Source organism: Penicillium atrosanguineum (assembly GCF_028827265.1).
Source record: "Penicillium atrosanguineum strain IBT 20685 chromosome Unknown utg000007l_segment0_segment0, whole genome shotgun sequence".
Taxonomy (NCBI): Eukaryota; Fungi; Ascomycota; class Eurotiomycetes; order Eurotiales; family Aspergillaceae; genus Penicillium; species Penicillium atrosanguineum.
The window spans coordinates 373,485-397,378 of NW_026623139.1; the positions used below are offsets into that span (position 1 = coordinate 373,485).

General features: G+C 49.2%; 6 protein-coding genes across 6 annotated transcripts; 3 read left to right on the top strand and 3 right to left on the bottom strand.

Moving 5' to 3' along the window:
- Window positions 1–1,740: 1,740 nt before the first annotated feature.
- Window positions 1,741–8,294, bottom strand: atg2 (uncharacterized protein; the record flags this gene model as incomplete). The annotated part of the gene is made up of 4 exons (XM_056888384.1): window positions 1,741–1,758; window positions 1,810–2,736; window positions 2,784–8,033; window positions 8,133–8,294. The coding sequence occupies 4 exons, from the start codon at window positions 8,292–8,294 to the stop codon at window positions 1,741–1,743; spliced, it is 6,357 nt and encodes a 2,118-aa protein (XP_056737686.1).
- A 305-nt stretch (window positions 8,295–8,599) lies between these two features.
- N7443_008329 (putative CECR1 family adenosine deaminase) lies at window positions 8,600–10,370 on the bottom strand (the record flags this gene model as incomplete). Its single annotated transcript, XM_056888385.1, has 2 exons — window positions 8,600–10,197; window positions 10,250–10,370. 2 exons carry the CDS (start codon window positions 10,368–10,370, stop codon window positions 8,600–8,602), a joined length of 1,719 nt encoding a protein of 572 aa, XP_056737687.1.
- A 3,429-nt stretch (window positions 10,371–13,799) lies between these two features.
- On the top strand, window positions 13,800–15,654 carry N7443_008330 (26S proteasome non-ATPase regulatory subunit 9; the record flags this gene model as incomplete). Its single annotated transcript, XM_056888386.1, has 3 exons — window positions 13,800–14,202; window positions 14,325–14,723; window positions 14,783–15,654. The coding sequence occupies 3 exons, from the start codon at window positions 13,800–13,802 to the stop codon at window positions 15,652–15,654; spliced, it is 1,674 nt and encodes a 557-aa protein (XP_056737688.1).
- A 336-nt stretch (window positions 15,655–15,990) lies between these two features.
- On the bottom strand, window positions 15,991–16,962 carry N7443_008331 (fructose-1,6-bisphosphatase; the record flags this gene model as incomplete). The annotated part of the gene is made up of 1 exon (XM_056888387.1): window positions 15,991–16,962. One exon carries the CDS (start codon window positions 16,960–16,962, stop codon window positions 15,991–15,993), a length of 972 nt encoding a protein of 323 aa, XP_056737689.1.
- A 1,339-nt stretch (window positions 16,963–18,301) lies between these two features.
- On the top strand, window positions 18,302–19,804 carry N7443_008332 (ankyrin repeat domain-containing protein; the record flags this gene model as incomplete). Its single annotated transcript, XM_056888388.1, has 1 exon — window positions 18,302–19,804. One exon carries the CDS (start codon window positions 18,302–18,304, stop codon window positions 19,802–19,804), a length of 1,503 nt encoding a protein of 500 aa, XP_056737690.1.
- A 1,794-nt stretch (window positions 19,805–21,598) lies between these two features.
- N7443_008333 (NupC/NupG family nucleoside CNT transporter) lies at window positions 21,599–23,607 on the top strand (the record flags this gene model as incomplete). The annotated part of the gene is made up of 3 exons (XM_056888389.1): window positions 21,599–21,942; window positions 22,012–23,278; window positions 23,326–23,607. The coding sequence occupies 3 exons, from the start codon at window positions 21,599–21,601 to the stop codon at window positions 23,605–23,607; spliced, it is 1,893 nt and encodes a 630-aa protein (XP_056737691.1).
- Window positions 23,608–23,894: the final 287 nt, after the last annotated feature.

Here is a 23,894-nt window from a genome sequence, read left to right on the forward strand (position 1 = left end):
TATTCATTCATGCCAGTCCATTCTTCCATTAAAATACCTCCCATGCGATCTGCTTTGAACTCTTCTCTGTTTAATGATAAACAGCAGTTTGACAACGATCGCGCCATGGCTAGCTCGGCTACGGTAGCAGGCGCTGTTATCTAGCTATGGTATGTGAGGGTACCTGAGGAAGGATCCTATGTCAAATATATCTAGACATCTGAAAAGACCATATCTAGGTACTGCTCATGTAGACGACGACTCAAGTCGCGACTCCAATACAGATATAATACACTAGAATCATGCCTCATTCAACATTACCACTATATCATCATGGTTTCTAACCATCATAAAGACGTTCAGACCATCGGTAGTCCCCCGAATAGGCCCCACTGGCGCTTACATAGTCGAGCTGCCGACTTTCCACGGTTTCCCCCAAAGATCAACGGGCATACTGGGTCCGCTCTTCTTCAAAGCCTGATATCGGCGTGGATTTACACACCACGAGTGACGCGGGAAACGGCTTTGTCCTCAATTTTAAACAAAACAGCGACATACGGACGCCCGCCAATAGCCCGACAACTCCCTCTGTAGTGGGTCGATGAGCATTTCTTCCAAGACTCCACTCTGGATGGTGGTGAAGCCAAGTGCGATGACATGTTTGTCTATTGCTTTGAAGAAACGGTTCAGGTCAAAAGCACCTGGACAGTCGCTTAATACAGTTAGCGATGGGGTGAGCTCTTTTTTCTAATTGTTACTGGATCCCATTGGATAAAATTTGTCGAGAAGAAGATTTTTCAAAAGATTGCCAGGTTTGGATTGTGGAGGCTGCCGATCAGCATCTGAAGAACTGGATTCTACCACGGTAAATGCTTATCTTCCTGTAAGGCAAGAAAAGCCAGCATGTTAATCTAATGGCTCAGAAAGGCAACGAGAAGAATAACTAGACAGCTGCTGGAACAACAACCGCTTTCAAAATAGCTATAAAAGTCTCTATATGACTAGCAAGACATATCTTAGCAGAAAGAATGGGGTTCTGTCTTGTTCGTTACGGGGTCATACACGTTGAAACTTTCCTGCCGATCACCCCAGGGCCACGCGTGAGATCTCGCAAGGGCCCACGACCCACATCCGATCTGAAAAGTCGAGAACCTGTTGACCCTTAAAACCCCCTAGGTACACCTTCGGAGAAGAACTTAAACACCCCACATCGAAATCAAGGCACAGTCGGACATTACCGAGCATAAGGGAAAATGTCGGGGCCTAGCCTTTTTTCCCCGGCATCGAACGGACGTGCTGAAGGTGCGATCCATGGTTACTCCATCCGGGCCCTTCGAGACTTACAGCCAGTCTCGTACCTGGGAAATGCATGATTCATGGCCGCATGAAAGGGGAAATGCAAAGCGAAGAAGGGCCCCTGGGATCTACGAGACCATAGCCGCCGGGCAACTAACTTTAAGGGTGTGTGGTTTCACATGCAAGGCACAGGTGGCGGATACGGAGGACTCGTGCGTTAATATACTTGAGCCGATTAATTGATTCAATCCACCTAAACCTGGAAATCAAGCAAATATCATGCCATAAATATCGAGTAAAAAAATTGCAACTCCAAAATCATGCGTAACATGAGCAATTTTACATGCATTGTCGTTTCCTATAAAGGAGCGGAGTGGTATCATCGCAGCAAAGTAAAGCAGTGTATCTACAGGCTCATGCAAAATCAAAATTTCAAACAGCCTTGAGCCGGCTCGTAAATCGTTCTTAGTGGCGTTTATATTTCTGAAATGCCGTTAGCCTAGATCAAATAAGAGGTGTTGGATGTCCACTTACATCTTCCATTTTGCGCCGATTGCTCGGGTCCAAGGTATTCCCTGCGCCCAGCAAGGTCTGTCCCACAGCTTTGGAAACGCCGATGGCCGGCCGAAGGACAACGGTCGGCGCACGTTTCCATACAGCCTTGGCTGCCGCTTTGGCGCTCCCACTCTCGACGACCTCGCCCGGCACCGCCACAATCGCGTCTCGCGCGAGGAGAAGATCGCGTTCTAGGCTGCTGTAGGCACCCCGGATGCCTGCGACCACACCTACAGGTTGGTCGGCGTAAAGAGAAATCTTCTTTGCCTCGTCGTCATCATCCCGATTCTCATCCGAAGCGGTGGAGGCGTTGGGGGATGTCAGCATGTCCTCCATGCCCTGTAGGACCGTTTGGGTACCAATAGCGAGCTTGGCACCCAGCTTCACGAATTCATTGGATGTAGTCTTGCCGAAAGCCATGGCTCCCTTCTGGATGCTGCGTACGATACGCCCATCTTTCTTGTATTCGCGCATTGGAATCAGGACGAGGTCCCTCACGCCGCCGCCCACGTTGACTAGAGACCGGATGGGCGCAAGGCCCGCGAGGACACCAGGGAGCTGGTTCCGCTTGACGTCGGGCATCCAGATGTCGTTGAGCGAGTTGCCAAGTCGATCAAATCCAGAAACCCCATAGATGATAACGTGTCGCAGGACCATATCGGCGCCATCCAGCACGAAGAAGTTCATGAACTCTGTAGTGCGACCGGATCGGAGACCAGCATAGTCAACTCTCTTCGGTTTGAAGTCCAGTCTGACCTGAACGGCGTTGACTTCGACACGCTGTAGGAATGGGACGTCGCCTGGGGTAGTGGACTCTTCGACAGACTCATCTCTAAACTCGAAGAATCTGCTCATGAAATCCAAAGCATCTTGATCAACGTGAAGCCGGAGGGGCAAAACAGTAGCCTCGAAGCTGTTAGTCACGTCTTAGTGTAGAGGATAGAGAAACATACCTTAAGAACTATCTCCGATGCAGCAAGCTCAGGCACGGGCTTCACAGTTAGAAGTTCAATATGGACCATGTTAGTCCCACTCTCTCGCTCTCCAGCCTCATGCATGTACGTGGCGAACTTCTTCCACGTCGAGGTGGGCACATGGTCATAGATCTCCAGATCCTTCACCCGCACATCCACGGAACTCTGTGTCTCCTCTGAATCAGGCGGGAAGACAACCAAATCGGCACAGACGCCCCGGAGCTCAAAGGTCATCTTATGGTGCTTGCTCCGGTGCAGCCGCAGTTTCTTCTCTCTTGTGGACGTAGGTCGGGCCTGTCGACTGGTCGCACCAGTTACTGTAGTCGTTGTCGCATAGCTCCCAGTTTCGCTGGTGAGATCGTCGATATCGCGGTTGATTTCGCGATGGAGCTCACGCGGGTCCTTATTGGCCGGAATTCCGATGTAAATGGAGTTGAACAAGAAATCGCCAATGACGGACTCCTCCTCGTCCTCGGCAGTAGGTGACATACGCGAGGCTCGAGATCGTCTCTCGGTTGCTTTGGTTTCAACATCCTTGACAGCCTTGGAGATGGTATCACGAGTACGCTGCCAGTCATAACCATCAAAAAGATTCCAGATAATATGCATGTCCCGAATTCTGACTCGGAGTGGGCTCCGCTGGAGCTTCGTATCATTGGAAAGACCGTAAGTGTTGTGACTGGAGTCCCACCGGTGCGCAGTACCTCCAACGGCAGACTGTTTGCCGAAGTGGTCCTCCTGGAAGTCCAGCTCTCCAATGCTAGATGAGACTTGATACTGTGAATGGAAACTGTCAAAGAGATCATTACCCTCGCCCGATCTCAAAGCCTCAATACCTTGGTTTCCAGAATTGAAATCGCTGACATATTCAAGCTCGTCGCTCAATTGCTCCTCCGAGGACTGTTCTTCGATAAGAGGCTCTAAGTTCATTTCAAAACCCGGAGGCAAGGTAGGGTCGGCCGGAAAAGCGTCTCCCGAAAAGGAAGCGAGCATGTCCTGGAGAGGCATGACCTCGGTTCGATATTTCACGGCGACACTGGGAGGCGTTGGAGGTTGAAGTCCATTTAATATACTGATCAAGGTCTGCGTTGAGTCTGCGCATGTTTCGAGAATCAAAAGATCAGGGCGAAGCTCGACATCCAATGACTTCATTCCATCTTCGGCCAGTGTCATCATTTTTACAATAGCCGTCGCAGAAGAGATTGTGGAGACCGGTACGTAGCCCTTGCCAATGTATTCCTGGACCTGGCTACTCTGGACAACAGATGAGGTACGTTGATGAAGGTTGTCTGTGTAGCCATCATTGGCCACATCGTCAATGATCATGATCGATGACTTTCGGATGTCCAATGTGGCCTCCGAAGATTCTTCACCATTTAATATGCCACCGAACTTAGCATTCGTCAGCACCACAAGGCCCTTCGATGGAGAATTGCAAGGATTGAGACCAAGAACGCAATCGCGTAGGACAATTGCTAGCCTTGTCGGCTTTGTAGAAGCCCCGGAGGTGTCAGATGCAGACGCAGCAAAGGCCAGTGAATCTGTTGCTCGGCCCGAGTGCTCTGCAAGATTGGCAATGGAATTCGCCATCTCACTGACCACTTCTCCGCCTGTTATATTCCGGCCCAGACCAAGGAAAGCCATAGTCGACGCAATCGTGTACTCGACACGGAGGCGATTCAGTTTGATCTTGAATGTAGGATCCATTTCATCGGGAATGAATCGAACCATGAACATGGGTTGCTGTGTCTTCTGGGCACTGGGACGTATAGCTTCACCTACTAGTTCCTCCTTGCTGTTCTTGGTCTTTCGAAGGATGTTTATGCTTTCGATTTTAGTCGCAATGAGTGACGGCATGCTAATCCAAGCAGCTTCCAGATCCACCAGATAAGCATTCAAGTTTCCTACCTCCCCGCCAACTTGAACCTTGATATCGAGTTTGCAAATTTTTGTCAAGGTGAGAATACCAGGGCGGTCGTCTTCGGGAAGATATTTGGTGACGTTGGACAGCCGGCTCATTTCAACTGCGAGGGATGACAGAGAAGCCAGGCCAGTGGGGTTCGAGATCAAAATCTCCATGTCTTCTACGTTTGTTCGAAGAACAGAACCTTGTCTCCTTTGTCGTATGAGCGTATCAAGCATAATATCATCGTCGTCATCGTACTTGTCTTTCGACGGCGTGATCAAGGCTAGAAGACGATCGATATCGTTCTCCTTCGGAACAGAGAGGAGCTCGACTCTAATGTTGTCTAAGGAAATCATTGCAGGTGCATCAGGAGACCCATCGAGCGGTAGTGGACCAGCCAACTCCGACTTGTCGATTTGGACACCAATGCCTTCAAATCTGCTGACAACTTTGACAGCGGTGGTGCTGAACTTGAGATAATGAGTTTCGCCGACAATATCCAGCACAATACCACCAATTCGCGCATTCGCTTTCCAGGGAGTAGATCTCGAATTGCCTTTGTCAGACTTTGAACTCAGTGTTTCGAAATGTACACCACGTGGGCGCTTCTTCGGAGACCTGGGTCCTCCCTTCGTGGTAGCTGCCGAGGAAATTGAGCTTCCCAGCTCCAAAATGGTACTAAGACCGCCCATCCACCCCAGAACTTCCTCCAGTTGCTGAATGTTGAGGTTGAAATGAAGGGGTAGAGTAGATATATCAAGTTTGACAGATTCTGCTGACTTGCATAATGACAATGAGATATCTACCGGGGAAGACGTCAAGATGTCCCTAGTAGATTCGCGCATCTTCAATGCCTCGTTAAACGAGATCAGATCATCGGAAGCGAGTCCGAATTTGAACTTCGAAATATCGAGATTCAAATTGGTCCGCTTTTCATCTGTGAGAACGCGAGCCTCAAACCCTGAAGCAGCGATTTGAAGGACGATGTCCTCCATAGAATGATATGGCGGAGGCAGAGGGGTACCAGCATTTTCGGCAGAATGAGAATGTCCTGTCACATGCTCAATGAACTTAGTAGAGAGCTCATGAACGACAAGATGCAAGGACGTTTGACGAGCTGGTTGATTTGGCGAAGTCTGTTTCTTCGGTTGACTTTCTCCAGGTAACACCTGCATCCCCCTCTGACATGCTTTGGTCAGAAGCCAGCCGGTCGCGATGTCAAAATGAAAAGCGACTGTGAAAATCTCCACTTCAAGTTCTGATAGTTTGCTGCTATGAGTCTTTTGTGGTATTTCTGCACGATCCGCCTCGCCAAGATGAGCCTCTCTTGGACCCCTTGGGAATCTAGTGGAAGCGTAGGCCTTGGAAGCAAACATGCTCTCCTCAACTGTAGACTCGTTCAATTCAGACTCTGAATCTTTCGGGTCACTGTCTGCTTTATCCATTTTCGGAGACGAATGTTTCGAGTTGGTGGTCTCGTCAGAAGTAGATGGCAACCAAACGAAAACCTTGTCGATGCTAAACATGGATTTCCGCATTTCACTCAACCTATGCAGAGTAGGCGATGGTGGGGTAGAAGCTTTGTCGGTGGATGCCGACTGGGAATGAGCTTGACTGCTCTCTAGAGGTGGGTGGCCAAAATAAGAATCAGGCTGACCAGTCAACTTCGGAGTGGACGCAGAAGCTTCATCGAGGCCTTCCCGGTCCGCTTGTATGTCTTCGGTCGGGCATGTCCTCTTCGTGAGGTCCTCGGAAGTGCTCGCCAATGTTCTGTCAAGTGGAAAAGCATCCCAAGCCCCAGGCATTTTTGGAATGAAGCTTTCACCATTGCCTTGACTAATAGCACTCATGTATAAGCTTTGTGCCTCGTCGTGCGAGAAATACTTTGACTCCATAAGTTCTGCATCAGGGGTTGCAGATCCTGAAGCAGTGTCGCTAGATTCGGAGCGTGGTGCAAACGCTTGGGATAGATGCTGTGAAGTACCCATTTGCGGTATGAAAGGGTCCTCCAGATCATTGATATATTGGATAGAATTTGCTGGATTACAATCTTCAATGTCCACTTGGCTTCCGTGCTGTAATCTGAAAGTCTGTGACCCTTGGGTATTCTCAGGTGGCATCGAGCCTCTTTCGGCATATTCGACATCTTCACACTCCGGCACATTTCCACTGGATCTTAACGAGAGGCTCTGGTGGGAAGGTCCGTCGTGACTTTCAGCCATGGGGTGTCTCTGTGATTGCATTGATGCGGATGGTTCGTCGTCAAAATCGTCAAATTTGGTATCGATAACCGAGTCTAAGTATCCTGAGTTGTCTTGAAACGGATCATCTCCAAATACCTGAGAGTCTTCAAGGTAACGATCGTGCCTATTCTCCGGTTCAGAGTCCGCATCCGAGAACCGGCCACCATGAGAGATTGTAGATTCATCCATCCCGTGATCACTGACACTTTCGTGATCGGATTGGATAGAGGGCTGAAAAATAGTTGACTGTGTCATCGCAAGTCCGTGGTCAGAGCCTGATGAGTCTAACGGTTGGGTCGAGGGCGCTCTGCTTGACGGATGGCTTTCCTTCGACTGCATCGTCGTCGTCGGGGACGCAGGGGCCGTGAACCGCGAATAGTTCGAAAATACAACCGGATCCGACACGAGACCGACATTTATGCCATCGATAGTGACCATCCTCTTGCCCTCTCGGAAAGGTAATGAGTCACCTGGACCAGCAGTGAAACCAGATACACCATGGACATCGATCTCGCGTACGCTCAACAAGCTTGCGACAAGATCCGGCTTATCTTCGGGCTGCCTTTTGGATGGACCGTCTTGTTTCAGCTCCATATCCAGCCGCACGGCAACGTCTCTGATCTTAAGCTGTAGCCGGTCCGCCACGCCTTTGAGGAATGCCTCAACAAAGCTCGGCAACGATAGGGTATCGTTCCCAATTCCGAGCTCTTCCTCCTCTTCCTCGGTAAATGAAGACGACTTTTGTAGAACATGAGATTGTGATGATATCGCGGCTTGTAGCTCTTCTTTCTCCTCCTGAGGCTCGGCCTCTAAGAACGACTCGGCGAGGTTGGACGGTGTGGGTAGGATCTGACCATCAGTCCCCGATGTGCCCGGCACAGTGGCGGGTCGTGATTTTGGCCTTGCATATTTCCCCTTGGCTGGTTCATCGGATAGCAGTCGGATATGCACATTGATACCACTAGCTTCGCAGACGATACCGCTGCTGTATATGTCAGCGGGGACGGTGATCCGCAGGAACTGTATTCGGGCCGCGATAAGCTCGCACGTCGGAGGGAGTTGAAGAATAGTCGCTAGTTTCTATTGAAAACACGTCCGAATGTCAGTATATACCGCTTGGCAGCTTGGAAAGAGCCGCAGACCGCCCCGCGTGCACAGGGTCATCGGCAGGACACTCACCTCTAGCTTCAGGCCGATATCTCGAAGCTCCACCGTACTTCTCTGTCCGAAGCGGATTCCCAAGCTGTCGGGATCCAAAGCCTCCGTATCGACGAGGCCCAGACGTGACAAGGCATATTTAAGCAGTCGCTTCTGAAAGAACGATGGCAAGAAGTACGCCATGTTGAGAGAGCAGATGGCTCATTCAGACACATCCAGGGGCGGACATGATAACAATCGACGAGAAATAGAAAGAGCCCAAGCCCTCGTAGAGAGGGAGTTGTGAAGAGGGAGTTGACAATGACGTGCGGAGGGCACCTGATAAAGCGATAAGTGATCCGGAGTCAGGTGGAGGTTTAGCGGGTCTCTGCCAACACATCTCGGTCCTCTCTATCCTCACTACAGTCTTTACGCGATTCAACCCTTTACTTCTTCGCGTCGTAATTTCTCACTCTCTTGATTGTGCTAATTACTAGTCAGATCTACCCTCAATCGTCTTCATCAAATTCCGCAAACTCCAACACTACCCATTCACAGAACTTCTCAAAGTCAGACCACCATTCGCGCAGACGCGTCGCCTTCAACCCTTGGCCTAGGATACCCTCTTCGATTTCACGTTTCCACTCCGGAGTCGACTGGTCCTCATAGCAGCTCCACTGGATGGAGTTTTGGACCATCACCGCCAGGCCTACAAGATCGACGTTTTGCAACCCCTGCAAGGCTTGCCAGAAGTCGTGCGTCAGTCCATTTTTACCGTGGCCAAGGATGGCAGGGTCATCATTGCAGAGCGACACGGGCACACCTCTGGCTAGGAGCGCGGGTAACGGGTGGGTCTTGATGGAGCTCGCCAGGCGTAGGATTTCGTTCGAGATGGGACAACACTCCACCATGATCTTCTTCTCTTTGACCAGGTCGATAAGTAGCGGGTGCTTGTAAAGAGAGAACCCATGGCCGATCCGTCGCGTGCCCAGTAGGATGGCATCGAAGAGGTTCTGGTCTGTCGAGTCACCATCCCCCAAACATTCACCAGCGTGAAAGAAGAACGGAATGTCGACCTGTTCCTCTGCACACGTCTTTCGGAACCAGAAAAGTAGCGGCACAAGGTCCACGAGAGTTCTGCCCTTATCTTCCTGTCCGACCAAATCAAAGCCACTGATCAAGGTGGGGAAATCCATCTTGGATATGATGCACTGCTTCATGCTCTCAACAATATCCTGATTGTCCAGCCTTCGTAGAGTCGTCCAGATAATGCGTGCTTCGTAGAAATTCTTTCCTTCCTCGGTTGCTTTGAACTTTTCCACTTCTTCTTCCACAACTCTGCACCACTCGTGGTAGTCTTCTTCTATCGTATCATGTCCCTCCTTCCTGTACCGGAAGACAAACGCGATGCGGAACTCCACATATCTAATTCCATCTGCGGCAAGCTGTCCTAGCATGCGACGGAAGCATGCCCGGAAAATGGGCTCGTACATAAGGATGGAGTTAATAACCGGGAAAGTTCTCGTGAAGATTGACCAGATCGCATCGACTCCATGGTAGTGATGGTACGAGTGCTCCGGCATCAGCATACACCGACTCTTCAACCATTCTCGGAACCCAGCCTCTCCGTGACGAGGGAAAGAATCCGCCGCTGCCTGGATGGGGATCAATGACGAGGGCTCGTACGCCTCGGACCAGGCAGCAGGCTTATCTTTGGATGCTTCGAGTCGAGATGAGAATTGAAAAGACACAGGTGCAGTATCATAATCATGGTGTGTTAGTAGCGGTCGAGGTGCCGACATGTGGATCCCCGGGGTAGACAAGGCCTGGTCGATCAAAAAGTCGATATCGAACATGGCATCCATATGCGCATGTAGAAGAGACCCCTTGGGCATTTTTTCGACGATCTTCCAAAGATTGGTCTTTTCCATGCGACCTTTCGCGTGGTGGAACATGACGCCTGGGTAGAGGATCTCATCTGACTGATGCGCGGCCTCATTCTCGAGTCCCGTGGTCCACACTTCGTTCTGCTCGCGGGCACGGATCTGAGAGACGATTTTACATGCACGGGCGGCAATAGGTGACAAAGTCTTGCGAAATGTCGCGTCTGAAGGGGACAACTTAGCCTTTAAGTTCTTTGGCGGGGTATATGTCCTTACCGTGACGTCTCTTCTGTTCTTCCGTGATCAGGGCGTCGCGTCCTTTCAAATACTGCTGAATGAAGGGATCCTCGACCTGAGGAATTCCCTCCTCCAGCTCCCATGCCTTATCGCTGGCCATTTTGGTTTGCGCGTTGTTGACCAGATGAAATTGCTTTTGGACCGAGAGGGAACCCCGCGTGCTGTTTACCGCTTCCGGTTGCAGATGGCCGATGATAGGCGCACTCGCTCTATCTCGACATCTCAGAGTGTTACCTGGAACAGCGTGTATTTTGAAACCCTGACCACTCGTCTGTCATGGAAAAGGATTCATTGGGGAATCAGAAAGGAAAGCATAGCTTGTCTGTTTTAAATATTCATTATCTTGGCACTTGACTACCGCATACTATCAAATCTTCCCGAAGTCTATCTAGGACAGGAATTTCGAGAAGAACCTCTCTCGCCCATTCTCTTAAAACTGCATCGATCGTCCCTTTTGTTCCTGAAAATGGCAACAATTCAAGTAAAGGTTTTTTTTTCAAGAGAGAGAAAAAAGAAGAGAAAAAATTGAGATAGAAGGGGCCCACCCGGGGATTGAACCCGGGACCTCGCCGAAATGTGCCGGGTGAACCCGGCCCGGATATTCGAGAATCCGAACGGCGAATCATACCACTAGACCAGCGGGCCTTCAGATGATAACAGTGGTACAAATTGTTATACTATATGCAGCTGTTGTCCTGCAGGAAAAGATCGTGTTTTCTGTAGATTTTCAAAATAAAGCCTGCGAGCTTCTCTCATGGACTTCATTCTAAGCCTTTCTGTTTAAATCATCATTATAGTATTTACATGATTCGCTATTACATCACGACCATGGATGAGTCGTGTCAACGGGGAATGTGGGCATTCAGTACGAGGCCCGCCCAAACCACTGCAAAATCCAGCTAACAAGGCAAGGTCCCAAGATAGATTTTTGGAATATGAATTAAAGGAATAGCTACAGCTCAGATTTTATCCCTTATGTAATCATTGAAGTACCTACCCATTATCCCGGGGAGCTTGGAACAATCCGTGGTATGCCCTCATGGCAATACGATTGTAGTAACCCCTGGCACTGGACTCTGAAAACAGCCGGGTGATATAGACTTTAATTCAAAAAACTAAACCTGATCAACAGGTCAGGGGAGAGCCGTGAATTTTGGGAGTCTGTCTCCCCGCGAGGCAACGAAATCATTGCCCTGTCTGAAGGCAGGTAGTTGACTTAATGGTTTCAATTGTGAAACAAACAATTTGAGCTTAGTATTATTCCCTACATTACAGGAATACAAAAAGAATAATCTAGTAATCTAGTACCATATACATACGAAAACAGGTCAGGAGAACCGGGTTTCCTATCCGCTTAGCCACATCTAAGCCACGTGCTATGATCAGCCAACTCTCGATAGGTCCTTGGCTCCTTTGCTTCTATAATTTGGCGACACAAGTTTTACTAGGATATTGTAGGATAAGGAAAGTGAAAGTTCTGGAGAATATAGCGATAGTGAGCACGAGGTAAGCAAGCTAAGAGAGGTAAAAGCTTTGATTAGACCCTAGGGAAACCAATATAGTAAGTTCAGGAAACTAAAGGAAAGTAGGAGGAGGTAGGGGTAATATTATGCCTAAGGAGATATCATTCTCCCATACGGGAGGGTTCATTCGATGGGAGGTCCGAACGCCAAACACTTTGATGAACTATTTTGTTCAAGGTTTCTTGCGCATCGAGCGTACCTGACAATTACTGTTCCAAAAGTGTTGACTGAGTCTCGGTCAATGCTTCCGCGAGATGCCGAGCGGTGGGTTTTGAAATCAAAGGGGTAGAATACCGCAAACACGCTCTGTCTGGATAAGGATAAACAAGAAACCGTCAACCAGGATTGGACCTTTATTAAATTAGGGAATTTTATGCTAGGTTAACCATCAAGTCCCACAAAATGAATTTACTCAATCGTGAAGATGACCTTGGATGAGGGTCACTTCACATTGGTAATTGGCCAAGGCTCTCTATCTAGCATATTCCTACTCCCGGTCGGTAATTGAATTCTAAGTTTAAACAGGGTCCCACATATCGACACTTTTTTTGCCGAAGACTAACCGAGGCAATACAATTCTTCTGGTTGGCCTGGTTCAAATAATGCATAACCTAAGTGGGTCTGTGGCTGCGAGGGGCGGGTTCGCCGATTCAGGCACGAAAGCGATTTTCTTATTCCTGCTTACTGTAAAGTCAGTATCTAGGGACTAAATTCAAAATACTTAAATGCAAAGTTGTGAATCAGCTTGAAGGCAGGTCCACAATAAGTTCAATCAGTTGTTGAATTATTTGCTGAGATAAACATAGCGATATGGTTTACTAGGAAGTCTATATGTCTCGTTTTCACACGCGCCCGGATATCCCGGTATCTCACAAAGCAACTAAATCAAAATTGCCAAGAAGAAAAATCCCAGGCCCAAGTGGGTCAAGCAAGCTAGGAATTCGTGCGATCCATGGAAGAACTGGGCAGGCAACAAAAATAGTCCCTAGTGCCAAATTCGATGATCCCTGAAATATGAATTTGAGCCCTGCTCCATGTGAGAAGAGTCTCCAGTCGACTTTCGAGCCATCGAACAGTTCCCGTATGTGCACGCGAAGATGTTTCCCTTTCTCCAAGCCTAGAAAGTATAGCTTGGATTCTCAAGAACCAACAACTCATAAAAGCATTTCCTAGCTGAGTGATTTTCGGACTTGCCCGGGTCATGCCAACGGCCTACTCGCCGATTAAGAGACCAGCTCCGCAGATGTTTCCATAGGTGAATGCGGGCCTAGCTGTTGAGCGACAGAAAACGTGGTTTCGGGTTATCCGGGTTCGTGTCCTGACAAGGTCCCACGCCGCTTCGATCAAGGCGATCGATGGTTCTTGGAATCTTAGTTTACAGCCACTCGTAAACAATTTCGGGACTATTGAAATTAATCAGGGTTCTTGTTTATGCCAATCCTCGATTGGCTGTTTTCAAAAGACCCTCCTTGATCTAGATCCCCGATACAACACGGCGTCTGTCTTCATTAGTATCTGGCAACAATCCACTTATCTCATGGTCAGGGTTAGTTGGGACCTCTTGGGTAAATTTAGCCATTAGCGCTTATTTTTGCTCTAACTCTACGGTATGCCGTCGGCTCAGACATCAAGCCGGAAGAATTGTCTGGCCGTCAGTACCTTTCAATCCATGGAAGATCGCTTGCGACATGAGCCACAATGGATTAGAGATCTAAGTTCAATTCAATGAGGGGGAGCATTCCGAGCTTCTGCTCGTCTGTGGGTTCGGTGCCGGGTCAATTTGATCGGCCCGAATGTCCCTCTAATTTTGCGACTAGAGAAGTAGGACGGCAGAGAAGCGATTGTGGGAAATCAAGTTAATTTATAAAATCCGAGTGGCAGTCCTGCTTTCTTTCGAACAGCATTGCAGTCTCATCTCACACTCGTTTCTAGAGACTTCGCCCTCTCCCTTCCACTCGTTCATATTAGTTCCCCACACTAGCCTTTCGTTAAAGTATTTTCCAACTATGCGTTTCTTTGGTCTTGCAGCAGCTGCTGCACCCATTGGACTGGCAGCTGCAGGCGTCATTCAAGCCCGAAACTCTGAAGAAACCTGTTCCAATCTGATTTCCACCGGTGAGGTTCTTCATTTGTCCCTTAGCATCGTGGAATACCCTGTTGTTGTCGATGTTGAGCTCGAGGAAGACACCGTTGTTACTATTGACAACACTATCCTGATTGAATGCACCAATGCTCCCACTCATTTGCATACCACTGTTTATGCCACCACTACCGAGACTGTCACCAAGACTATTTCCACTGCTACCGTCACCGCAACCGGTGAGGTTGTTTCCATTGTTACTGATACTGCTACTGCTGGTAATGACAATGGTCGTACTGTTATAACCAAGATTGGCACCAAGACCGCCGGTTCTAACCCGTGAGTTCTCTCAAATCAATTCCTGACACCTTTGAATGATAGCTAATTTATACTTTTTGGATCTATATTAGTGAAAACACTGCTACCGTTTCTACTGGAACCCTCGCCCCAGTTGCCGGTGGCTCTGCTGTCGGCTCCGGCATCAACACCAATCTTTATACTGCTTCCACATCCAACACTGCCGTTCGCACGATGACTTCTACCGCGTACCACCACGGAAGTAGCACTGTCAAGACCTATACGACCACTGCCACTTCTGCCATCTCCACTGCCACACTTGCCGCCGGCGAGTATACCGATTGGACCTCTTTTAAGGCCAACGGTGTTAACCTCGGAGGTTGGCTAGAGCAAGAAGAGGTTTTCGACCAGTACTGGTGGGACCAGTACGCCCCCAATGCCACCGATGAATGGACCTTTTGCGAGACCTTGGGTGACCAGTGTGGTCCTGTTCTGGAGCAGCGATACGCCTCTTATATCACCACCGATGATATTGACAAGGTTGCTGCTGTTGGTATGTTCTACACGATCTCATAACCAAACTAGGCTGGACATACACTAATAAATATACAGGTGTCAACACTCTTCGCATTCCTACCACCTACGCTGCTTGGATCAAATTCCCCGGATCTGCTCTGTATCACGGCAACCAGAAGGAGTATCTGAAGGAAATTACCACATATGCTATCGAGAAGTACAACATGCGCATCGTCGTTGGTCTGCACTCTCTTCCTGGTGGCGTGAACTCCCTCGACATCGGAGAGAAGGCTGGCAACGACGGCTGGTTCCAGAATTACACCAATCTGGCTTGGTCCTACAAAGCAGTCGACCAGGTTCTGGAATTCTTTGTGGAAACCGGCTATCCCTGGGCATTCACCATTGCCCCCATTAACGAGGCTTCCGATAACCCGTCTGCCTTCGCATCTGTCAACACCCTGACTACCAATGGCACCAACTGGATTCTCAAGTACACCAATGGTGTCTTGGCTCGCGTCGCCCGTGTTGATAAGCGCATCCCCGTCATGCTGCAGGACTGCTTCCTCGGGGAGGAGCATTGGTCCCCCCACTTTGCTACCGGCACCAATCTGGTCATCGATACTCATGTGTACTACTTCGCTGCCTCGGGTGTCTATTCGCAGTGGGCAAATGGCGCTATTTGTGGCCAGGCCTCCGCTGTTGGCGGTGATGGCAAGTTCCCTGTTTACATCGGTGAATGGGCCCTACAGACTCTCTACAGCAACACTTTCAAGAACCGCCAGAGTCTCTTCAACACTCAGCGGTATGCTTGGAGCTACTACGCCCAGGGCGGCTCGTTCTGGAACATCAAGCACAACAGTAGCGCTGCTGTTGACGGACAGGGTACCCAGCGCGATTACTGGTCTTACGAGCGTCTTATTGATGCTGGTGTCATCCACAAGCCAATCTCTAATGCTACCTACTGCTAAAATAGTGGGGTCTTGAAATGGCTTTCATTCTGGGTTGATCTAATCCCTCGGGCTCTCATAGCATCTTCCGCTCATGTTCCTTGTATTTAATGGCCTTTTGTTTGATTTTCATATAACTTGACAATTGTTCAATCGTCTCTCTACTTCTCGTGGGTGACGTCTCTTCAGAATGAGTCAACACCTTTTCTGGCAATAAGAAATCTATTTTTTCTAAAGTATCAACACTGACACTCGGAATATTCCAAGTAGCCTTTTAAACATATCATGCATGTTGTCATTATGGAAGGTAATCGGAGACAAATATCCCAATAGGCTTGGGGGCTTGACTGTGGATCCTCAGGCACCAAGTAGTACCTTCTTCACAATCTCGACCTCCTCAGCCGTACCACAGACCAGACCCGCGGTCTCATCACAATCCTCCAATGGTCTGTTCAAAATATCCTCTCCTGTAGCAGGATCAATTGCCTTTCCTCCGGCACATTCCATTATCAGCGCGATGGGGAACAGCTCATACAAACGACGTAGTTTCGCCGGGCTTGCAACTGTCACAGGGGACACATACACGCCGTGTCCTTTCACCAGCGCATGCACAATATCCGGTACCAATCCACCACAGTAGCGCAAAGTATAGCTTTTCTCGATAAAATGCATAATAAGACGCATGTAATTCTCGCTCTGTCCTGCCACACGAAGATTGGCCGGGGCAAAGTAGCGCGTTTTAAATGGCGGGTCCGCGAGTCGCACATTAGATCGAATGATCTGATGTTCCTGTCCGGAACCACCGATCCCGATCTCCAGACATTGAGGCTCGCCACCGGGGACTCTCAGGGCAATGATAGCCGTGGTGCGCGGCCCATAGACGCCCAACACGGAGGCAATCTGTTTTTCCGAGGGTTGTTGGTTGATCGCCGACGCACCGTCCCAGATACCCAAAATAGTGCCCACGGTCCAATTAGGCGCAATGATCGAGCTCCCATCTAGAGGGTCGAAGGCGACTGTGTATTTCTCTGATGTGGGGTTCACGGCTTGGCCGTCGCCGGCAGCGCGCTCCACGGGCTCCTCTTCGCTGCTTGCAGTCACTATGGAGGGGCATTTTGCAAGTGCTTCTCGAACGAGATTCTCTGCTGCCATGTCGACGTTCAACTGGCCGTCACCAAATGCGTTTGTGGTGCCAGCGAGGGAGACATGTTGTGACTCGCGCAGCGACTTCGCGATCTCAGAGATACAGTCCAGGAGAGCCGGAATCACGGAATCGCACAGCTCTGTACGGCCAAGTGGCTGTAAAAGGGATTTAAGATGGCTTTCCATGACGAATGGCAGGTATGATCCTACTCAATAAATTCCGTAATGATTGGGGACTGGAGAACTGGGGAGTAATTGCTGCATGTACCGGCATTAAAAGAAGGCGGTCAGAAAATGACGTATGAGTCGAACCGAAAATAAGCTCCCGGTGTAGATCTGTTTTCTTCAGATCCCTAAATCACCTACGTTTTCGAGGCAAACTGAGCTCCGATCTTGGCAGGGGAAAACCTTCTTGGGCAAAACATCCTTTTCGTGCCAGTATTAACAACCTCGCTAATTTATCCGATCAATTCCCGAGCCTACAGTTTCTCGGCCTCAACGTTGATAGAGGTCCGACGAGAAATTGGTGAATCTCTAGACCATTGCTTCACACTTGACGAGGACTTATCGGTTGCTTATATTACTGTAGCTATATGATATTCTCGCCGATATTGTTCAAAAAACTCATCTTCAGCTTTTAGAATTCAAATCATGATTATCATTTCTGGCCCTACCCCAACCTCGACGAAGACTCTTGTCAGGCCCTTGTCCAGTCCTTTGACAGGATGTCAGTCAATCTTCTCCTATTACATGTTGTCATTGGTGACTGGTTTCCTTTCATAGACGGTATCGAAGTCTTGCGAACCGGCGATTTTCCGGTCGAAAATTAGTAATTGCTGGTGGGAAAGGCGCTGAGCCTTGAGGTCAAGCTTAGAGACACTGCTAATTGTTGAGGCGCATGTGATATTGATTCACAAACGTACCGTGCATAACCAAGTTGTAAGTATCCACTGTCGACTGATTGTTTCCTAGGTACGGCCGACTACTGGGCGCTACTCCAATACGTTTTGGATAAACGATTCAAGCCATGAGGGTACGGAGTAGCATACGGTACCGTAGTCAGTAAGTGACGCACCCTCAAACACCATAGTGTAGTGGGGGAACTGCTGACTGCATGAAGGAGCGGTCTATATGATGACTAAGGCTTTTGTGATAGTATATGACTTTCTATGCGCAGGATAAGCAAGACAGACGCACTTTCTCTTCCAACCCACTCCTATGTGTTCTCATCTCCTATAGCCCCACTACTCCCAGTGGCCGACCTGTTCGCAAACAGACAGGCAGAGGCGGGTCTCCCTACGGGTTCCCCTTTTCAATAGTTAATTTGATAATTACGGCCTGCGATTCATACTCACTCTGCTGCTTTCTCAAATGATCCAAGTGAAGACAGAGAGGCTGTGATGCCTGAACTGAAAGTTTTAGGCTCCCACCAAGACCAAGTGGATCTTACCGAGCCTCACTAGCCCACGTCGAGCGTCTGACGCATTTCCCCCGCCAACATCACTCTTGTCTTCTCATTGCGATGATGTTTCTCTCATTGCCGTTGGAAATTCTTCTGCTCATTGCAAATCAACTTGATTCCAACAATGATATGCTCAATCTTTTATTGGTTAACCACTTCCTACACGATCTTCTCCTTAGCCAGCTCTATAGACGAGACATTCGTGCTACCGGCGGTCTCGCCTTACTTTTCTACTCCAACTGGGGATATGAATCTGCCGCTCAGAATATGCTCGCTGCGGGTGTCAATGCCGACATTCGAGGGCCTCGTTGGGACACCAGGACAGCCCTGCTGCTCGCTATAAGCCGACATCATACAGCAATTGTTAAAAGTCTACTTGATCATGGCGCAGATCCAAATTTCATGGACAATGTTAAACACGGTCCATTAGAAACAGCTATTCTGAATGATTGTGGGGAGGATACGTTACAAATGTTGCTGGATTACGGGGCCGATGTCAATCTCAAGGGATACTCCGGACGTACTCCTCTGTTCACTGCTATTATCGCTGGCAAATCAACCGGAGTGGCTTTCCTTCTTGCTAGAGGATCTAATGTACATGCTCGGGAATCCAAAGAAGGAAGAATTCCACTGCATTTTGCCGCCGAGAAAGCCGGGTTTTCCGATGTAGTGAAGATGCTTGTGGATGCTGGATCTGATGTGAATTGCCTGACCGAAAGTGGCATGTCACCTCTACATAAGGCTGCTCATGCCCGAGCTACCGATACCGTTCAGGCTCTCTTGGACTGTGGGGCTGACGTGAATATCGGCACACCTGCTAGATTCAATCGCGGGCAAACGGCTATTCATTACTTTGCCAAAGGTTGGGGTCCAAGCAAAGATATCATTAGATTGCTTATTGATCATGGAGCCGATGTGAACTCCAGAGATTCACAGCAACGTACACCTCTGTTCCTGAATGTGGAACAAGACCATGCTCAATGTCAATATACAGCAGAATTACTACTCGATCACGGTGCAGATATATGTGCTAGAGATGAGAGCGGATGTACTGTGCTGCATGGCTCGGCTCGACAGATTTCGGTGAAAATGGTGAAATGGCTTTGTCAAAGAGGTGCTGATGCGAACTGGAGCAACGATAATGGCGAGACTCCACTTTTCACGGCTATTGAATCACCACAGTTCCGGAAACAAACCCCCAACATTATTGATGTCCTCCTGAAACTAGGAGCGGACCCAAACCACCAGAATAGTCATGGGCAAAACGCTCTTTATCCCACGATTCGCCGCGGCTATCTGGTGCCGATGCAAGTCCTCCTCGAGCACGGTGCAAATGTGCACAATAAGGATAGAGAAGGGATGACCCCTATACATTGGTGTAATAGAGCCTTGATGGGGGACACCCTAGCTGATACTATGTCTCGTATGATTGGGCTACTTATCAGATATGGGGCTGACGTTAATTCACGAAATCATGCCGGGCAAACCCCACTGGGTATGAATTTACTACAGACGGGCAACCTGCGGGTACGCGAGTGTTTAATCAATGCTGGTGGGGTTGAATGATATAGTTCGAGGGTATTTTAAAGATTTTTAGATTTAAGGGAGGCTTCAATATGGTTTGATGAATGAGTCATCCTGTAGCACTCTGGTTCAATACAATCCCCCTTTGTCTAACTAATGCTTTGATTCTTGTATTTATATTCGAACCCACTGCACGTGACATTAGTAACTGTTTATGCTCCCCGCTAGTGTTCTTTCGCCCCTGTTTTTTTATATCTTTTTTTCGGTTTTGGAACTCCCCTGTCCATTGATTCTACACATTGATTCTACCTGTGGCGCCTCTGAGTATCCGGATTGATGGCTTCACATCCTGCCTCGGAACACACACGACCGAGGAAGCTCGAAGTCTCTTGGACCAAACGGGCATGGATCTTAGTAAATAAACCTTTCATATGTAGCGGGAATATAATGGTTCAATGGCCCTTCATTAGCTTGAACTACTACATGGGTGTCAAGTCCGACTAGAAATCTTTCAAGCTCGTTTGATAAACACCTTCGAGTGGGCGGTCGTGTTTGGAAGTCGCGTTATCTAGTGGATTTTTGTCCTGCACATGCCAATCATTGCTACCAACCAAAATGCAATGCTGCACGTCTTTCTTTCTTGAATACAATCACTATATAGCTTGGCAGCATTGTGATTGGTATAAAGATCCCCCGAAGACTAGTCCAGAATCTTACTTGCCAAGGTGATATTTTTCGTTTTTCTTCCAGTCAATCCTCGCGTCTCTATCAACGGCTTGTTTACCGGGCCTAGCGGGGCTCCTCTAGGTCTACCCAGCCGAAATGATGTTTCCTCCAAGGATTGCCAAGTCAACGCCTCTGAGCACAGGGTTACTCTTTACCCTTAAGCCTCCCAAAGCCAACGTATGCAGCTGATATGCCAAGTCGTACTCTCGCTGGGGCGGAATTCGCCTATCGCAGGTAGAAGATTGAAGTTCTGAGTGCAGGGATCAAAGCTGAAGTGGGCCCAACATTTAAGTCGATAAGAATTTCTAGCGCAGGCCAAAGATAAGAGATCTGCACTTCCCACCCCGATGATTTCCTACTGAGCCACAGATTTAAGCAAGTAATCTAGTAAGACAGATGACATCGCAGATCCTTCGCACAAGGATTTTCACTTCCAGAAAAGACCTAGAGAGCACACGACTCAAGCCACGATAGAAAAAAAAGGTTGCGTGCCCCACCTGCCGTATGGTGCGGAGATTCCCTTTTCAAGGTTAGGGCCGGTGATCGTCCACCAACCACCGAGCCCGAGGTGGCAAGATATTAACTTGAATGGTGCTAGATCACCGAGATAGCGGTGCAAGAGCGCTATCATTTGCCCAACCAGAAATCTCTGGTTACATGAGCCCCTCCCGGGTGAGAGGGGTGGCCCGTCGGCCATCCCGTTGGCGCAAGCTAGTGGAACGAACCAAAAGGATTTAGACCCAAGGGCTTGATGGACCCAGTAACCTAAACCCCTGTTGACTGTCTTTATCTCGCCCCAAGGGAAACCAAGGGCACTAACGACGAAGTGTTCCCCGCACAGAAATCAGGTTGATAAACTAATTTTTTGCCCCCCCCCTTGCCCCCAATGGACGTACGAGGAATGCTTAATACCAAGCCAGCCACAATGTACCGGTTCGATTTCTGATAAATCGCCTCGGTCCACGCTCGTCTATAAACTCCCTCCTCCCCATTCTTGGAACGGATCTTTATCCCTGGGGTTTGTGTAACGTGGGAAGGGAATGTCCACGTGAAGAGATAAGGGAAGATCGAAAGTTGAAGATTCAACGTTGATCGTTTTTTTCTCCAACCATGGCCGAATCCACCGAATCCAAGACACCGGTAGACGTGAATGTTCACAGCTCGCACCAGATAGACCCTGTGCTGCAGACCGAACACCAGCATCACCACGCGCACCATCACCACACAGCTTTTGCGGAGCAGGGCCGCGAGGAAGATGTGGTGTATTCCAAGGACACAGCATTCGAGAAGGGAATTGTGCCTGAACCAACACCTCTCGACCACGCTAGCAAGAGCCACAGCCAAAGCGACGAAGAGACGGGGGAAACTGAGCCTGCAAAGCGACCATGGCAGCGACGTATACTCAAGCAATGGCGGCATGTGGTCCACGCCGTGATCTGGCTCTTGTTCACTGGGTGAGTGGAAAAAAACAAAAGCTTCTGCAATAACCATTGCCAGACATCAAAGACTTACGCTGTTCTTAGCTGGTGGATCGCGGGTCTGATTTTGCACCGGTATGATTTGGGATGGTTGATTCCGTTCTTGCTGTATCTCGCCATCACGCTGCGAATCATTTTCTTCTATGTGCCCATCTCTGTTGTGACGAAACCGATGCATTTCGTTTGGAACAATACCGCTCGTCCGTTCGTTGCGATCATTCCTGAAAAGCTGAGATTGCCTCTCAGTGCTCTTGTAACCATTGCAGTAATTCTCATCGGTGCATTCGCTTCCCCTCAGTCTCAAGATAACTCGCGCGCGGATCGTGCAGTCAGTCTATTCGGTCTTGCGGTCATCCTGTTTGTTCTGTGGGCTACATCACGAAACCGCAAGAAGATCGTCTGGCACACCGTGATTGTCGGTATGCTAGTCCAATTCATCGTTGCGCTGTTCGTGCTGCGCAGCGGGGCAGGCTACGATATCTTCAACTTCATCTCGACTCTTGCCCGTGACCTGCTCGGATTCGCCAGTGATGGAGTGAAATTCTTGACGGCCGATGCCTTTTACGATATGACCACGCCAATTACCCCGAGCAGTTGGTTCCTTGTCAGCACGATTCCCGCGATCATCTTCTTCGTCTCGATTGTTCAACTCCTATACTACAGTAATGTCCTGCAGTGGTTCCTTGTCAAATTCGCCTCATTCTTCTTCTGGTCCATGCGGGTGTCTGGCGCCGAGGCTGTCGTGGCGGCTGCTTCGCCCTTCATCGGACAGGGCGAGTCCGCTATGCTCATTCGACCCTTCGTTCCGCATCTTACCATGGCCGAATTGCACCAGGTGATGTGCTCCGGCTTCGCCACCATCGCAGGTAGTGTGTTGATTGCCTACATCACCATGGGCGTCAACTCGCAAGCCCTAGTCTCCTCCTGCGTGATGAGTATTCCCGCCTCTCTGGCTTGCTCGAAGCTGCGCTGGCCCGAGGAAGAAGAAAGCCTGACAGCCGGCCGTGTCATTATCCCCGATAACGACGAACACAAAGCCGCAAATGCCCTGCACGCCTTCTCAACGGGCGCTTGGCTGGGTCTCAAGATCGGTGCCATGATCGGCACCACCCTCCTCTGCATCATTTCCCTCATCGGTCTCATCAACGGCCTGCTCACCTGGTGGGGCCACTATTTGAACATCAATGACCCACCACTGACCCTGGAGCTCATCGTCGGCTACATCTGCTACCCAATTGCGTTCCTTCTGGGCGTCTCCCGCGACGACGATCTGCTCAAGGTGGGCCAACTGATCGGTCTCAAACTTATCTCGGTATGTCCCTTTCCTAGTTTACTGATTATCGACCTCACATTATATAGAACGAGTTTGTCGCATACAACGCCCTCCAGAACCAGGATGCCTACCAAGACCTCTCCGACCGCTCTCGTCTCATTGTTACATATGCCCTCTGCGGTTTCGCCAACATTGGCTCCCTGGGCCAACAGATCGGTGTTTTGGCACAGATCTCCCCTGGTCGTAGTGCAGATGTCTCGCGTGTTGCGATCAGTGCTATGCTCACGGGCGCTCTTAGCACCTTCACCAGTGCCACCGTTGCTGGATTGCTCATTACGAACGAAAAGGCGTACTTCACGTCTTCTTGATCTGATATGTTCACAAGGCCAGTCGTCGTTTTTCTTACGTGTTAACTAGCTATTATAAAGCCAATGTGATGAATATAACTGACTCAGGGCTTTGCTCTTAAAGTCTTAACCTTCTACTATCTTGTTTTGCACTACTTGAATGCAGAGTCTAGTGGAATGACTGCCAGTCTAGAAATAATAGAATGAAAGATTGGAAAGAGAGAAAGCGTGGAAACAGCAAGGAATACCCCTCCACGATGATCTTATCAAAACAGACACCCAGTAGAAACCAGGGCCACAAGCGCCTG